Source organism: Scleropages formosus, chromosome 17, assembly GCF_900964775.1.
Source record: "Scleropages formosus chromosome 17, fSclFor1.1, whole genome shotgun sequence".
Classification (NCBI taxonomy): Eukaryota; Metazoa; Chordata; class Actinopteri; order Osteoglossiformes; family Osteoglossidae; genus Scleropages; species Scleropages formosus.
This window is the reverse complement of record NC_041822.1, coordinates 10,643,222-10,658,162: the sequence shown is the minus strand read 5'-3', so window position 1 is coordinate 10,658,162 and position 14,941 is coordinate 10,643,222. Positions and strand designations below refer to the sequence as shown.

General features: G+C 42.0%; 1 protein-coding gene across 3 annotated transcripts in view; it reads left to right on the top strand.

Moving 5' to 3' along the window:
• The window catches only part of LOC108938562 (retinoic acid receptor RXR-alpha-A), a 95,940-nt gene that overhangs the window by 68,259 nt on the left and 12,740 nt on the right, over positions 1–14,941 (top strand). For 2 of the 3 annotated variants that reach the window (XM_018759188.2, XM_018759186.2), the window contains 3 exons: positions 9,184–9,334; positions 9,552–9,731; positions 11,311–11,495. In XM_018759188.2, the coding sequence (XP_018614704.1) occupies positions 9,184–9,334; positions 9,552–9,731; positions 11,311–11,495 (516 nt within the window). The remainder of the gene's footprint in view (positions 1–9,183; positions 9,335–9,551; positions 9,732–11,310; positions 11,496–14,941) is intronic. The other variant, XM_018759187.2, reaches the window with a different exon arrangement.

Below are 14,941 nucleotides of genomic sequence, written 5' to 3'. Positions count from 1 at the left end.
CTCCTCTTGTGGGCTCTGATACTAAGCTCTAAGAGTGTTGGAGAACCTTGTCCATGAGTGCAATGTGAGAAGCTTGAGGTATGGGTGTCATGGGCACATTCCTCAAGGTCTGAAGAACATAAAAAAGCTCTAGATCCTGCTGTTGAACTTCTCAGCTGGCATGACGATGCAGAGAGCAAACCAGCACTTCTTGAAGGAAAATATAACGTAGTTTAGTTGCATCTTATTTCCATATCATTTCTTTCTCAGGTAATTGACTAAGCTGCCACTGTCTTAAAACCTATTATTAGTTGTTCAGTTTTGAATTTGTCCAAAAATGTCACTTTTCAGTGCAAGGTCCAGCTACTGCTGAAATTCATACCGTGGAAAGCGACAATAGCCTAAAATAATAAAGATTGTTAGCGGTATATGTTTTATTTATTTTTGCAAATGTAATGTTTTTGTGCAGATTTTGCTCTATACTCATTATTTGCATAGGCTTTAAAATGTACTACTGGTGTACAGGAGCGCACTTGATGAAATGACGAGGATTGTCCCAGGGCAGGAGTTTGTTTTTGTTGTGGAGCTCTGCCTGGAAAAGCGTGGACACTGTTGTTGACAAAATCTCCTTGTTTTTGTTTTTCTTTATCAGTTCTTTTTCTTTTTTGTGCTGTCCATGCAGTCCATCACACCTGTCATGCCACAAGAGTAATAAGTAATAGCTAAGAGTAATAACATTAGCATAGCAATTGCACTGATTATGAATTGTGTAACTAATCATTTCATTTACGTGTCCAGAAGCCACAGTACAGTCTATTTAAGTATTATTTTTGTCTTAAATCAAAAAAGAAAAATTATGGGTTGCCATATGATTCTTTAACTGTGCTTCAAATGAACAGTTATCAAATGTTCAAGTCCTTTCCTAGAGGTATTTTACTGGTGGGATCAGTGTTTATGTTTTCTTGAAAAAATTCTGGAGCTCATTTTAAAACTGATATGACTGTTGATTGTCTTTTTTACCTCACCAAGTGTGCACACACTCCAGTCTTTGCTGGTCATGATTGGCATAACTTGTGTGATTTTATTTTCATTTTTGTATCATTTAGATAGACATATGAACCATTATTTTCATTATGTTACATTGTATTATGATTTCACCTTGTTTTTTGCTTTGACTATTTCACGCACTTTTTACACCGATGAAATCTGCTTGTGCATCACTCCCAGTAAAATATCTACTGTTTAAAAACTGTTCATAATATTTTACATTGGTGGCATGTTGAATGGGTAATGCAGCGTTCACAGATGGTTATGGGATGAATAAATTCCTGGTACGAGTGCAACTGAGTTATATCTGTCTCGTGAATCCGCTGCTCTGTCCCTTAACCGGGGAAGAGGGGGGCACTTAACATACAAGGACATCTCCTTCAGGGGAAATGCTGTTTCTTAGCCTGCTGTCCAGTGCATCAAGCGATGCTATGATCGTGTTTAGTATTAAATCTGCTTTTATATTTTCTTTTTCATTGATGTGTGAAATGTACAGAATGCAGTTGTACAAGTGAATTTTTTTTCAGACATTTACTTCCACGGAGATTGTGTCCATCTACCCTTGCTTGAGGAATAGGTGTTCGTCTTGTCAGCCAGTGTATCCTACCAGCCAAGACCAGACGTGACAGCATAGTTATTAGGGGCATGAAGTTAAAGATTGCAGGTTCAAGTCCCACATGCAGGCACTAAGTGGGCTCTTCCTGTAGTACCATTGTGCAAGGTACTTAATTTGACATTCACTTTTCCTAATGCAGAGTCATAGCGATTGGGAGCCTATTCCGACTTGCTCAAGTAAATATTTAGCTCTTTATAGTAAATAGGTAAAAGTGGATGTCACCTTTCAGATAACTGTTGGCTAAACAGGTAATTAATGTAGTTAAAATTCCGAGGTATGTTAGATTATCTACATTTTGGCTGTAATGCATTTCCGAAGTGTTACGTGGCTCCACGTTGAACAGTAAGACTGTTAGAGACATTCCCCCAAAATATTTCCCTCTCTGTGGCATGTTTGTAAACTCTGTTGTAACACAGACAGCTGGTAGTCCTCGTCAGCCGTCTGGTTTGAGCTCCTCGTTGAAAATCCCCATCTGCAAACCTGTTGAGATTCTGAAGCAATGGGAATCAAACTTTCTACAGCAAGAATCCTGCTGCTTTGTCTAAATATAAACAACTGCAATAGTGTAGTGTTGCTACACTAATGTAACGTCTGGTGTGTAAAGATTCCCTTTTGAGGAGTTATAATTTATTACTGCCATTGTAGCCACAAGAAAAGGAGGCGACTGAGAGAAGGTGAAATCTAGAAGGAAAGAACCAGAGTATTAACTCCGGCAGCTATAAGAGCGGAATCGGGCAGATATTTAAATTTGTCTGTGTTTTAAGGAGTCTGAATATATTAAGATAATTGAGTTTCCCTGGAAATGTAAATAATTTGCTGAGGGAGCATGGTGAGTAGACAAGAAAGGACGTTATAGACATGGACCGCAATCTGTTGATTCCTGCAGAATATCCTGTCCAAGAATCAGGATGTTTTTTTCTTCCTTGGATTAGTGGTTGTGAAAAGCTTCACAGTTGCCCTGCACACTTGCTGTGGCCTCCGTTTCACTGTCCTGGCAGATGGTGAGTGGCTGTGTCTAGACTTTCAGCTCAGATCTGTGTGAAAGTGTGTCCATGTGCATACTGCTCCTGTTAATGTGTCAGCACTTGATCCTGATGAACTAATCCTAAAGGACAGTCTCTCCTTGAGGATGGTAAGAGCAAATCATGGACTCAGGGCTGCGTACTTATGCAGTGGATTCTGGTTAATTGGGATACACTGGGAATAGAACATTTTGGCCCAATTAAGCAGCTGCCCCAATTACGTGAGTTTTCACATAAAGAGTTAAAAAGGTATACAACAAAATGCTAAGTACTGTTTACTGAGCGGGGGCGCGGTGGCGCAGTGGGTTGGCCCGGATCCTGCTCTCCGGTGGGTCTGGGGTTCGAGTCCCGCTTGGGTGCCTTGCGACGGACTGGCGTCCCGTCCTGGGTGTGTCCCTTATGCCCTGTGTTGCCGGGTTGGCTCCGGTTCCCCGTGACCCCGTATAGGACAAGTGGTTCTGAAGGTGTGTGTGTTTACTGAGCAGTAAAAATACTTTAATGAATTCCTGAACAAACTATACAAATCAGATAAAAATACTTATGCTAAAAAATGTAACGTATGTATCAAACTCGCATGTAGTTCTTAACAGTTAATGATGTTGGAGGAATTTGAGTGTTTTTCAGATGTTGTGTGTCGTCCTTTGCGTAATGCCTGTTGCTCTTGCTGCTGTATCACATGTACAATTGTTGATTTTGACACTCCATTTATCTCTGCCGACCGGTGTTAGGTGGTTGACATTTGATTTGGTCGGCGAAGGCAATTCTCATAGCTGGTGTCAAATGTCTTTGTGGTATCTTGGTAAGGGTCTAAAATTATACAAATTCAAAAATGAAATAAAATCTGAAATTGCTATGCTGTCTTCATCTGTTCATCATCGAGCGACTCTCCCCACATGGCACATACCTGCAGTGATCACAAACACAGTCAGAAATATGTTACAGTCACTGTTCCAATTAAATAGCATGATGTCTCAAATAAGCAAAGCAGATTTTTTTTATTTTTTTTTACTTTTTTCCCAAATAAAAAGCCATCCCGATTAACTGATGGCTCAGTTAACAAGAATCTACTGTAATTGCTTTCTTTTTTAAAATACCATGCGTTGCATATTCCTTTTGAAACATCTCTTATTACAACTTTTATTGCAATAAATCAGAACTACAGTTAATTAATGAATGTTCCTGCTGCACTGAACTGTTTTTTTCTTGTCAGGCAGGAAGAAGACTTGGAGGTGAAAAGTTCAAAAGGTTATCAGATTGATACATTATTAAAACCACTCTGGTTATGCCCTAGAGCAAGCATAAGTTGACCTTTGTCAGAAAACGGCTTCTTGCTGTCAGTTTCCTGTTCTTGGGCAATACAGAATGTACATCAAAGGCCATGTCATTCCAGAACAGTCTTGGTTTTTATTTGGATCCTGTACAACAAATCATGCATATTCAGTTTACAATGGTACTGCATTTTTCTCTGGAAAAGAAAATATATTGAATAGCGCAACATGCAAAGTTTTCACAAAGATTTGTCTTCACGGGTTTCTCAAATACGGTATATATTTAGACCTGTAAGCCCAAGGATGGTGTTTCACAGCCATACAATGGTACAACGATCTCTTTGCCTTTCTGTCCTCTTCAGAGATGTTTCTCCTGCGATCCCCCATCGCATGCCCCAACTCAACGGTGCTTCGTAAGAGTTAACTAGACTTTTCCATGGATCCATATCAACACTGGGGGAGGCATCTCCCTAAGATCCACAGATGGCCAGGACAGCATCCCCCAAAAAAAGCTGTGATGTGTATAAAAGCCTGCTAGATTCCAGATGTGGAGTGCTGTGGAGCAAGGGTCCAGAATGTGTGTTGCACAGGGGGACGAAGAGAGGGGCCCTTCAGATTGTTGTGCGACTCAGTGTATGTCCTGCCGGAAGGTTAACCATGGGTCTATAGTTGTGATGGAGAATTCCTTTAGTGCCAGCAGGTATTGCACTGAACTAGCGCCCAGACTAGGGTTTTCTGAGCACTGGGACAAGGGCTCTGCCTTCACGCCTGCTAAGAATACACACTTCTTTATTGCACGCGTGCAGACAGCAGTGCCACTAAGTACCCTAAAATAAGTTAGGCATTAAACACATGATTTCTTGTCATCTTTCCTGATATTATTACCCTCACTTAACTTGTATCCCTTACCCAGTAACCCCCTTCCCAAACACACACAGACACATACACACCACACACACGATGTCTTAGATGAGACAGAACAGATGTTCTGACAGTCTTTTCCTTCTAAACAACAGCCCTCTTGAGACCTCAGCACGTTCCATCAAAGTCTTCAGTGTAGGAACAGCCTCCCATACACTGGGCACTGTTGCGAACCCCAACATTGGGCACTGTTAGACGCAAGGAAGCAACTGGGGCGCGTTACTGGGGGAGCGCCATTCTATTTCTAGGTGCCTCATGGAGAAGCTGTGATCTGTCTTCATCCCCTCAGTCAGACCTGAGAGAGTCCCCTGGCACTGGTGAGGAGTGTGCCCTGGGGCATATTGAGTTGCAGGGTCACTCAAAATAGACTTACAGAGGGAAGGCTCTGCAAGAGACGCGGCAATTCTGTTTGATTGTGACAGTCTGGCTAGAAAAATAGTGGGTTCTTCCTGGCTTGTTTTTTTCAAGAAAACTCCTAGAGACTCTTGAAGGATAGGCCCATGTATTAAGCAGAGGTAAGAGTTGGGGTGTGCATGCATGTATAAGTCTATATGTGTGTGTCACAGTCAAATTTGCATTAACGTACCATTTTGGAAGTTATAGACATACATTATAGTACCTCATATCTTCTTGTAATAAATACAAATGTGCCGTTCAGTTTGCTGAAAGTGTAACTTTGTTAAAACCTAAAAAAGGTTTCATGCAACAAATCACATTTTCTGGTCTCTCTTCTTGCATTGTTTTGATCTCTTATATTTCATAAGAGATTTATTTCAATATTTATATATTGCAGTGCTGCCCTCTCTTTTTACAGTGCGATCCACACAAAGACCACTAATGAATTTACAGTTATAGTTAGATATATGGCCATTTCTACAATGGATATGTGCATCAAGTTAGTGGTGTGGGTGGAAAGGAGGCTAGACATGTTAAAATTATATATATATATATATATATATATATATATATATATATGTAGCATATTTGTGTTGTTTTATTTAATACTCTGAAACCAATAAATAAAAAATATATCGATGAATAAATCAACACAGACATCAGTATTTCTTGACTTGGGGCCATTTTTCACCCTCTAATAATACCCCAGCAGAGGCTGTTGGGCTACAGTACATTGCTTGAGCCCCTGAAGTGCTGCCAGAAGTAGTTGGAGTGTTTTCAAGCCCTCCTTTGCCACTCCCCCAGTCTCAGGTCATTTTTTGTGTATATGCTACTTTATACAAAGAACTAAAACATGTCTTATGCAATATATTATATATTTAAAATATAGAAAATATCATACTACTTCTGTGTCTCATTGGAGTTACTTACTGATATGTGCTTATCTGTCCGGATTCCTTGTTTTAACTGAAAATGTTTTTCCCAAAGTAGGTTTCCTTGTAATTAACGAGTTATTTTACAGTCTGAAAGTCACTAACAGCAACTCATTGTCTAATATTGTAGATATTGTAAAATTGTACACTACTGTCTACTTACAGCATATTTAACATACATAACTCAGTGGGGAAGACACTTCCCATCTGGGGATGTTAACTGATATTCTTTTGGTCAGAAGTCAGCTGAAGCAGCTGCTTACAGTGATAAGGTGTTCCTTGTGTAATGCCAGTAACCACAAAGTACATATATGGTGTATTAAATATAAAGAAATAAATCATAAGAGTCTAATAAGCATAAATCCTGCTGGTGGCCCTTTACGCAGATGAAGGAATGTAACAATTTCTTCCAGCAGTGGATCACAGTTTCACAGAAACAGCACAGTGAGAAAATTAAAATACATCTGCATGCAAAAGACTCAGGCAAATACGATATTCTGAAGATGTGATCAGTTACCAAATTCTAAGAGGTGCACAATTCAGAAAAGAGTCTAGACATTGCAGAACTCATTGAATTTCCATGCAGATGTTAATTTTTCTAGCGGTTAGCCACTTTGATCATGTACACTTGTTCCTCTACTTAGGAATGTAACTGCAACTGAGAGTTGGTCCATTACTCAAAATTCCTCCAAGTTGAACATCACATGGAGGGGCCCGGGGCAGGGTCTCGTCATCAGTTCTACGTGCAGCTATTCCCATTTCCACACAAGCTGCTGCGAGAATCATGCGAGCTTGTCCAGCTCGTTCACCTTCTCTTCGCTTCTGTTCCATCTTCTCCGCTTTTCTGGAAAACTTAAGGCAGCTCTTACAGTTGGTGATCGCTATCTGTAGGCACATTTGGTGACACTTGGGGCATCTTCGTGTGAAAAATACTTAAAACTCAAAAAGGTTTGTATTGCTGAATTGTTTGTTCCTCAAAAGTTTGCATGTCGGGACCAGCTGTATAGTGTTTAGAGAGGGAGCTTCAGGTGTAAACCAAAACAACAAAATATAATTCCTTGCCAAGCATGTAAGAGTAAGCAGTCTGAATCCCATATCTTTGTCAAAAAAGGGAAGTTCCAGATTAAATATGTTTTTAGACGGTGCTACAGTACGACAGGAGCAGAGCTAAATGGAAGTCTTGTTTCTTGGCTTAGTTGATGATGCGACATTGCTTGTGACATGTAATTACACTTAAAATAGGATCGAAAGTAAAGTCTTTAGCAGCAAAATTGACAATAAAAATACTTTTTCTGTCAAATTTAATTGAAGTAAAGGTGATTGCTGATTGGGGTGTGCTGTTCCATATTTCCATACTTTCAACGTGATTACCGTTTTGCTTTCTAGTTTCCCTCCAAAAATGTTCTCTGCTTAAAGAGCGCCTGTGTATTTGGGCCACGTCCCTGCACTCCAAGACACTTCGCTGGTGAAAAGGCCTCATTAGAGTCTAATTAGAGCAATTTGGGTCACGTTTGCGTACACGGCTGTCTATCCATTACAAGATCTCATCTCTCTACCTGTGGGGGAATGATTCAGTGCCAGTAGGAATCAAACCTTGGCTCACACCAAAGCAAAGTAAATAACTCTAAAATTAGTGTCAGACCTCTAATTATGTGTGTTGCAGTGACAAGCGGAGGACACAATAGATATCTCCTTTGTACAGTCCTGCCCCAGAGGCCATACTTTTTCCGAGATCATACTGAGGTGTAGTCCACTTAAGTAGTATTCATGTCAGACAGTAAAGAGGAGTCGAAGCACAGCAAACGCTGCCCTACGAGTCCCAGGGGCAAAAAGGGTTGAATCCCTGGCATCCGGGGGTCATTGGAAGCGGAGGCGGAAGGGAGACAGAAACCAAAGTGAAGCAGAATTACTAAGGGGTATATATCACTGCACTGCCATTTGGTTTCAAACTCAAGTGGACATGTAAATTTAGAAAGTCGACATTGGGTAAGGGTTGCCCACTCCCGTTGCTTACAGTAAAGTTAAACCAGTGGTGAGTGCTTGATGATGCAATCTGAGGTCAAGGCTGATCTGTCTGTAAATCTTTTCTTTCTTTGTGGTAGAGAAGCACAGTCTCTCTAGTTTAATACCATGGTGCAGATGTGTCTCTGACTCCACTTGGTGCTGCTCTGAAAATGTTGAAAGGTGGACTTTTACCCCCAAGTTTGTTTTGGCCATAAGGACTCAGTGTAAGGAACGAGAGCGCGCGCTCAGAAATGAAGTGCCTCCGCGGAGAGTACCGAATGGTTTAAAAATGCTCCCGATTCACTTTTACACTGTGTTTCTTAAGGCTTTGTTTCATATTTTGTTTGTAAAAAATTTCATCGGAGTTTTTTAGCGGAATATTTGAAATAAATTGCACGGTGTTGTTTTCACAGCGCTTGGATTGGAGAAGATGCTTGTGTATCTTTTTGTTAAAGCATGAATACAATAGGTCCCTTCTGTGTCTGAGGTGACAGCAGCAGTCTGGGCTATACAGTAAGTCTCATTATGAGATAATGTGAAGATGCTTAAATAGAAGAGGGGCCTCCTTCATAACTCCAACGTCTGGAGAGCATAGACTTGACACATGCACTCTAAGAGCAGTTCTGCCTTTGCCTCCCTGCCTGCTGTTTCAGGTTACAGTCTGCAATCGCTGGCATTTTTATGACTTCCATTTTGCATGCATGAGTTATTGTACTTGAGCGTTTTCCTTTTTAAAGTCAAAGCAATACAAAAATTGTAAAATTGTTTTGAAAAAGCAACATTGTGTTGAACGCTGCTATCATATTACTCAGCGATGTTCCCTAATTACAGTTCTCACTCTTGGCAGCCTTCTTATGTGGGTCCTTTGGATTTCTGTATGTCTTTCTCCTGGGCAAACATTGCGTGTGTGCATGTTTGTGTGTGTGTGTGTGTTTCTTCAGAAAGCATGGAAGTTCCTTTTTAACATTCCCGGCCTTATGGCTGTACGTGTGTTTCAGCTTAACTCCCCAATGAACCCGGTCAGCAGTTCGGAGGACATCAAGCCCCCACTGGGTCTGAATGGGGTGATGAAGGTTCCAGCACAGCCCTCAGGCACCTCACTCTCACACACTAAACACATCTGTGCTATCTGTGGAGACCGCTCCTCGGGTGAGTTCCTAAGAACCTTGGGCCTCTCTGCTATCAACGTATCACCCAAGCTTTACTAGCCAGTGCAGGGTTGGGGGGAACAGTGACACTTTGTCAAATGATGGCATGAATTTAGTTGTAGGGTCTAACTGTTTCCTGGCAAGGTTGTGTTGCGAGCTTAACAAGTTGTATAGTGTTGCACATGTAAGAAACCGGACTAAGCTGTGACTTCCTGCAGGGAAGCACTACGGAGTGTACAGCTGTGAAGGTTGCAAGGGCTTCTTCAAGAGGACAGTGAGAAAGGACCTAACCTACACCTGCCGTGACAACAAGGACTGCACCATTGACAAGCGTCAGCGTAACCGCTGTCAGTACTGCCGCTACCAGAAGTGTCTGGCCATGGGCATGAAGAGAGAAGGTATAGCACATGCCGTTGAGGATAAAATTTCATTTTAAACTACTGCAAGCCTGAATTAACTCTTTCGAAGAACATATCACCCACATCCTAAATTTGGCAAGATGCAGTCATTCAGGCACAACTTCTGTAGGATGAGCAGCTCGTTCTAGTGTACAAATAAAGAGACAGATACACACATATATAGCTCCTTCATTGAGCGCAGAGGGTAGTTGTACAGCTCTTCAGGCCATACAGTTTGTGGTCTTCATGGTTTGGGGAGTGTCTCTTTCCACAGCTTGTCTCCTAAAAACATCTCTAATTAGAGCTAATAAGGCAATCCTGCCTCCAAGGCAGATAACACTTGAAGATGTAGAACACACACATATACTTGTGCATTTACATACACCCCTTTTTTTCCATCTATTTTGCATCCGCTCGGAAAACGGCGAGGCCGATTCCCCCTTTTTTGGCACCCAGCACAGATGCACACACTCCCCAAATATAGATAAGATCTCTCAGATGTGAGGAAACTACTCCTTGTCTGCTGTGGGTCCACCAGAGGGGTAAATGCCCCTTCACCCAAAGCACCAGAATAAAGGAAGAATGGCATGCACTTGAATAGAAGCAGGCTGCAGCAAGAATTACAAGACATTATGAATAGAAATAGAGTTCTCTGAGGCTTGATTGCTGATTGTTGTATATGTGCTGTAAATGACGTCAGCGCACTTTCTTTAAAATTATAATCAAATAATTAATGTATGTAAGATGCAGTATAGTATACTGCCTCATTACTTAGTCTTTCATCTTATTTAATACTATACGATGGGGGTGTAGAATGTAAAAGACCATCGGATGAAGCTCCACAGGAAAGGTAGAAACCCCATTAAATGGGTTTCTACTTTTTCCTCTATGAGGAAGACAAGCTAAGATGATTTCCTCTCATAAATTTCTCCCTCCTTACCTCTGTGACACATGAGCAATACTGTAGCCTTCAGTTGACCCCCAACCCAGACATCAGTGGCCTCAGACATAGCTGCCTCCAGAATTCCCCTCTTGTTTCATTAACTCCTACTCAGAGACTGCGGAGGGAGATCCACAGAGAGATTTCACAGAAAAAAGAGGCGGCTGTGCATTGCTGGTGGAGTAAGGGTGCAGAGCTGGATGGAGAGGCAGATGCTGCACTGCCCCTCCTCCAGACCACAGAGGGCAGACATGTGGTTACTGCTGCCTCCACCAGAAAAAGGCCTGGCGCCCGGCACACACTGTCTGCACCGCACAGAAACCACTTCCTGTGTTGCCGAAGGACACAGCTGCCAAGTCAATCATCCAGGGACAGTTTTAGTGCCCATTGTATTTCTTTACAGCCAAACACAAGCAAGTTCAAGTTATTTCATCTTTTGCTTTTACGGTTTTACAAAATTCTTAGTCATGCAGTAATGAAATTGAACAGTCATTCTAATAACAGCAGGAGATATGCTTCTGAAAATTGTCTTTACTAAATATGTGGAAGGAAAAGTGCAAAGTGCAACTCTGAGCTTCAGAACTAAGGAGCACATCGATTTTGGGGTCTGTCCAAAACAGCAGTAGTGACCAGAACCAGTCTTGTTAAATACAGCTGTCCAGGAGGAGCGTCAACGAGCGAAAGACCGCAATGAAAACGAGGTAGAGTCCACCAGCAGTGCCAATGAGGACATGCCTGTGGAGAAGATACTAGAGGCTGAACTCGCTGTAGAGCCCAAGACAGAAACCTACATTGAGGGCAACTTGAGTGTGCCCTCCAACTCGGTGAGTCTCCTCTGTCCACATCTCCAGTTACCTGCGGTCTCATCCCCCGCAGGCTCCCTTTGTCCATTTGGGGTTTCATTTGAAGGTTGAATAAACAGTACCAGGGGCCGGTTTGCTCCGGGACATCAAAGGAACGCATAGCTCTTCCTGGCCTGAATTTGCAGCTGAGAGGATGAGGTGTGCTGACCTGGCTGCTTATAACGAGCACAGGATTTATGGCAACATCATCCAGAGGTCCAAGTGATGATCCACTGCTGAGCCGAATTGGCATTTGCGTTAATTTACTGTGCTGAACACAATGGGCTGCAAGCTTGAACGGCAGTCCAATAAATCCCCCTTTTTCTTGCTCTGACATGCTGTGGAAGGGTTATTCACATCCAGCTAGTGATAAAGACTGTAGATCTCCATGGTAAATGAAGTTAGCAATTCACAGGAGGAGCTAACGATTTATGGGGAATGGAGGTTTCTTTCACAAATCTTACATACTGGCATTTTGTTCAAACTGAGAAATGGGTGGCTGATGTTTGTCTTTTAGCGTGCTCTCTGGCTTTGCCGAGAGTTCTGTATGGTCCTGACACCTGCTGGTAGAAGCCAGAAGTGCAGACAGTGCAGATGGGGTTCAAGTGTTGGAAATGAATGCACTAAACTTGAGTGTATTGAAATGTTCATCTTTGAGATTTTTCATTTAAATGCAGGAACAGCATGCTGGCATTCTTTCTTTCAGGCAAAAGAACCTACATATGATTTCTTCACTGTAAGAACTCTTTCACTGCAGTTATTAGTGCAGCAGATGAAAGACTGTAATATTCTGTGATATGTCATAAAGAATGTTTTCATCATTTTACCACAACATTTATAGCAATATATATATTTATTATGACTTCAGAAAATGTGACGTTAAGAGCAAGTAAGTAGGTACCAAGATGAGTGGAGCATGACTACTTTCAGGGGTGGTGACAGAAGAAATGGGGAGTGGACAGAGGCCAGAGAGAGAAGCGGCAGGAGCAGACAAGCTCTGGGGATGCACTTGTACTGAAGTGAAGTGTGCTGGAAGAGAAGTTGGAGCGGCAGCGGTTGTTATGCGAGTAAATGGGTGCTATTTTTGAGCTGATGGAAATGTACATTGTGAGAACTGACATTAAGGGGGTCTCCATGGACCGGCTGCCAGCTACTACACACTAAAGCACTCTGGTCTCGGAGACCCATCTACTGTCTCGCTGGTGGCCGGCCCCTGTGGAGTCACGACTCGCGGGTCAGCAGCGAGCCACTTCACCCGGCTCCGGGTCCCATTCTACAGCCTCTGGATTAATAATTTGCCCATTCTGTACACAGTGCAGCAAAACAGGTGGCCATCAGGCTGGATTTCATAGAAGTGGACAAGGGTGGCGCATACATCATGTTAGCGCTTGCAGATGCCGCAGAGATAATGCCTTTCTGCACAACTTGAGATCAGTGTGAGGTTGTATGCTCTGGGATTTTTAAGTGCTTCGTATCCCACTTTCAACTGGGCCGCTGCCATGAAGTTCTTTCCTCCGTCAAGAACTTCTCCAGAAGATACGTTTCATCCTGGAGTAGCAGATCGTGTGGCAGCTAAGGACATGGAGTTAGTAACCTGTTCAAGACCTACTCTCCAATACTGTTATAGTACCCCTGAGTACAGTAATTACCCTGAGTAAAAACAGCCAGTTGTAATATGATAACTTGCTTTAGATGCAAGCGTCACGTAAGCCACAAACGATCGGCGATGTAGTGTAATAAAAGTGTGTTTTATTCCATCGAAAGTCTTTGTCGAATGCTGCTTGTTTTTTGGACACTCCATGTAGCACCAGTGATTAAGCTCCCATCTGAGTCTTTAGGAGCCACTGCTCCGTGCTGTAATTAATCACAGAACCTTTGCAGTGAGTTGCTGTCATGAAAAATACAGCACTGTTGCTTAATAGCTGGGTTTGGTCAAGCTGAATAAAGTGCATTTATCTCATAGTGACCTAGAACAGTAGTTAAACAGGCGTTAGTAACACGCTTCATGAGTCTCTCCTACCCCCCCCCCCCCCCCCGTCTTCCTGCTCTCCGCCATTCTCCTCATTTCTTTCACCTCCCTTTCCCTCTATACTTTTTCATTCTCTTTTTCCTCTGTCAACCATTTTGAGTGCTTTTTTGTTGCTGTTTCTGAGATTTTCTGCTGCTAATGTTTTGGGGCATTTCTCATTGAATACACTTGCATAAGTGTGGAACTAAATCTCAGAAGCTTTTGAACAACTTCTTTAATTTCCAGTGTTGAAAGCAGGGTCTAGGTTGCTTTACTGGTGACAATTCGGAGATAGGAAATATTTCATTTACATAAATAAATGAATACTACAGTAACAGTGTGCCAGTTTTACTTAGTAAGGGTCTTTAGTTTTACGCACAATATTGTAAGAGTCCCAAGGATTCATAATAGATGCATCAAGATAGATTCACATGTCAGCGATGTACAACTGTTTAAAGCAGCTATGAAAGTGCTCCAAACCAATCTCCAAAGGGCCTTTTTATCCCTTTTTACTTCTGTGTGTTTATTCACTAGTCATGAGCCACATTTGTGTCTTTCTGCCATTCACAGCAGGATAGGCGTTTAATTTATGGAAATTAAACAGCTTGGATCTTAGGACATTAATTTAATGCAGCCAGTTATATTAAGGGTCTTGTTGTGGAATTCTGCATATATGTGGTGGACAGTTTTTTATTTTTTTCTGTGGTCTTTTGTGTGGTCTGGTTATGATATGGGGCAGGTGGTTGTCGTGTCAGGATTAGCAAAGAACTCCATCTGTCGGGCTTACACAGAGAAATGAGATCATGTACCATATACACATAGACGAAAGGCTGAACTATGGTTAGTGGCCAGTACCATGGCGGAAGTTGACATCAAGGTGCTCTTGTTGATGTTCTCTTTGTTTGTGTGTTCATGGTGTTGTGAGTGATGCGAGATATTCTGCCTTATGCCTTTATGTATACGAGGCATCTAAGTTTCATAATTATTTTAAAATTCTTGGTAACCAGTTTGTTCACAACACGACCTGAAAATCTGGGTGATTTGCGGTGATGAAAACCTTCTCTTCAAATGCATCAATGCGAACACGTCAATAATCGTCATCCACTGAATGCGAATGTATTTTAATGGAAATTCCTAGCATTGTTGATATAGTCTGCTCAAGACTGCGAGGCTCATCTCTGTGCTCTTGTAAATATCAGAGGTAGGTAGCAGAAGGATGAGCAGAGAGGGAGTGAGGTACAATGCACTGAGCTATAGATAAACTCCTCTTGTCTTAGACTAATCTCCTCTGAGAGACTTCATTTGAAGTTTGGACCCTTGAAGATTTTAGCAGCGAAGTGTGCATTAGGGAGTGAAAGCAGCTGAAAGTCTTTTGCTGTTTGGGTTCACTCATGCTGAATATCAATCGTTACTATTAATC